At 53.0% G+C, this 1,814-nt stretch overlaps 2 protein-coding genes across 2 annotated transcripts in view; one reads left to right on the top strand and one right to left on the bottom strand.

The window, feature by feature from the left end:
- Positions 1-517, bottom strand: part of PRMT5 (protein arginine methyltransferase 5) — a 34,587-nt gene extending 34,070 nt beyond the window's left edge. Inside the window, 2 exon segments of the mRNA XM_015850686.2 lie at positions 180-298; positions 383-517. Coding sequence (XP_015706172.1) covers positions 180-298; positions 383-489 — 226 coding nt within the window. The 5' untranslated portion in view covers positions 490-517.
- The window catches only part of LOC116652645 (serine/arginine repetitive matrix protein 1-like), a 4,553-nt gene continuing 3,252 nt past the window's right edge, over positions 514-1,814 (top strand). The window contains exon 1 of the mRNA XM_032441716.1: positions 514-1,010. Coding sequence (XP_032297607.1) covers positions 858-1,010 — 153 coding nt within the window. The 5' untranslated portion in view covers positions 514-857. The remainder of the gene's footprint in view (positions 1,011-1,814) is intronic.

The following is a 1,814-nucleotide window of genomic DNA, read 5'->3' on the forward strand; positions in this document are numbered from 1 at the left end:
CCCCCATATAACCCCATATCCCCCCATATAACCCCATATCCCCCCATATAACCCCATATCCCCCCATATCCCCCCATTATAGCCCCATATATCCCCATATCCCCCATATAACCCCATATAACCCCATTATAACCACATATCCCCCCATAGAACCCATAGAACCCCATATAATCCCGTACCCCTCCCCGCCAGCAGCAGGTCGGATCTGGTTTGCGGGCCGGGCCGTTCTTTAGCGGGCAACAACCGAAACTCACGTCGATGCCGGGGATGAAACAACGGAGCGCAAAGAAAATCGAACCTAAAAAACACATTAAATACCTCAAAATACCCCAAAAATGGGTCAAAAAAATAGAAAAATGAATAAAATTAAATGGCTTTTTACCCTTGTCGGGCTACGGCTCCTAAAGCGGCCGCCACTTCAGGGACGCAGCCCAGTTCCCGCCCGCTCGATACACGAGCGGTTCCAGCAGCGCCAGGACCCGCCGCCATCTTGTCTCCTTCCTCCTCCCTCACGGAGCTGGCGGCCAATCAGAGAGCGAGTTACCACAGAGAGGGGTGGGACTAAAAGGGAGAGAAGCCAATCGGAGAGCGAGGCGCCTCAGAGAGGGGGTGTGATTGACAGGAGGATGGGGCTAATCGGAGAGGGGGTGGGACTAAAGGGAATCTGGGCCAATCGGAGAGCGAGGCTGCTCGGAGAAGGGGTGAGATTGACAGGGCTTGGGACCAATCAGAAATGAGGCGCGTAAAAAAAAGGGTGGGACAAAAAGGTAACTGGACCAATCAGAGACGGAGGTGGGACTAAAAGGGAAAGGAGCCAATCGCAGAGCGAGGCGCCTCAGAGAAAGGTGTGATTGACAATGGAGCGGGCCAATCGGAGAGCGAGTTACCTCAGAGAGGGGGCGGGACAGCGGATAAGGCCCCGCGTGAGGAGTAAAGCGGGAAATGGAGGCGATGAAAAACGGAGATTGAACGAGGAAGAAAAGGAGGAAACGGAGAAACGGCGAGAAAATGTAATGGGAACGATGGGGGACCGATGGGAGACAAAGAGATATATAGGGAACCATAGAGACCCATAGGGATCCATAGAGACACATAGAAACCCCATAGAAACCCATAGAGAACCCATAGAGCCCCATACAGATCTCATAGACCCCATAGAGACCCATAGGGATACATAGAGGGACATAGAGACCCCATAGAGCCCCATAGATGCCCCATAAAGACGCATTGGGACACATTGAGCCCCACAGAGCCCCATAGAGATCACATAGAGCCCCATAGATAACCCATAGGGCTCCATAAACCACATAGAGCCCTATAGAGACCCCTTAGAGCCCTACAAAGACACCATAGAGACCCATAGGGACCCCAAAATGTCCCCACAGAGACCCCTTAGAGCCCCATAGAAACCCCTTAGAGCCCCATAGACACCCCACAGAGACCCATAGAGAGCCATAGATTTTCCATAGAGACCCCATAGCACCCCATAAACCCCATAGATCCCCATAGGGCCCCTTAGTGCCCCATAGAGCCCCATAAACCCCATAGAGCCCCATAGAGACCCCATAGAGCCCCATAGATCCCCATAGGCCCCATAGATAGCCCATAGATACCCCATAGAGACCCATACAGACCCCATAGGGACCCATAGACCCCCATAGAGACCCCTTAGAGCTCCATAGAGACCCCATAGAGACACCATAGGGCCCCATAAACCCCATAGTGCCCAACAGAGACCCTATAGAGCCCCATAGAGACCCCATAGAGCCCCATAAACCCCATAGATCCCCATAGGGACCCATAGAGCCCCATAG

This window comes from Coturnix japonica, unplaced genomic scaffold, assembly GCF_001577835.2.
Source record: "Coturnix japonica isolate 7356 unplaced genomic scaffold, Coturnix japonica 2.1 chrUnrandom511, whole genome shotgun sequence".
NCBI classification, from domain to species: domain Eukaryota; kingdom Metazoa; phylum Chordata; class Aves; order Galliformes; family Phasianidae; genus Coturnix; species Coturnix japonica.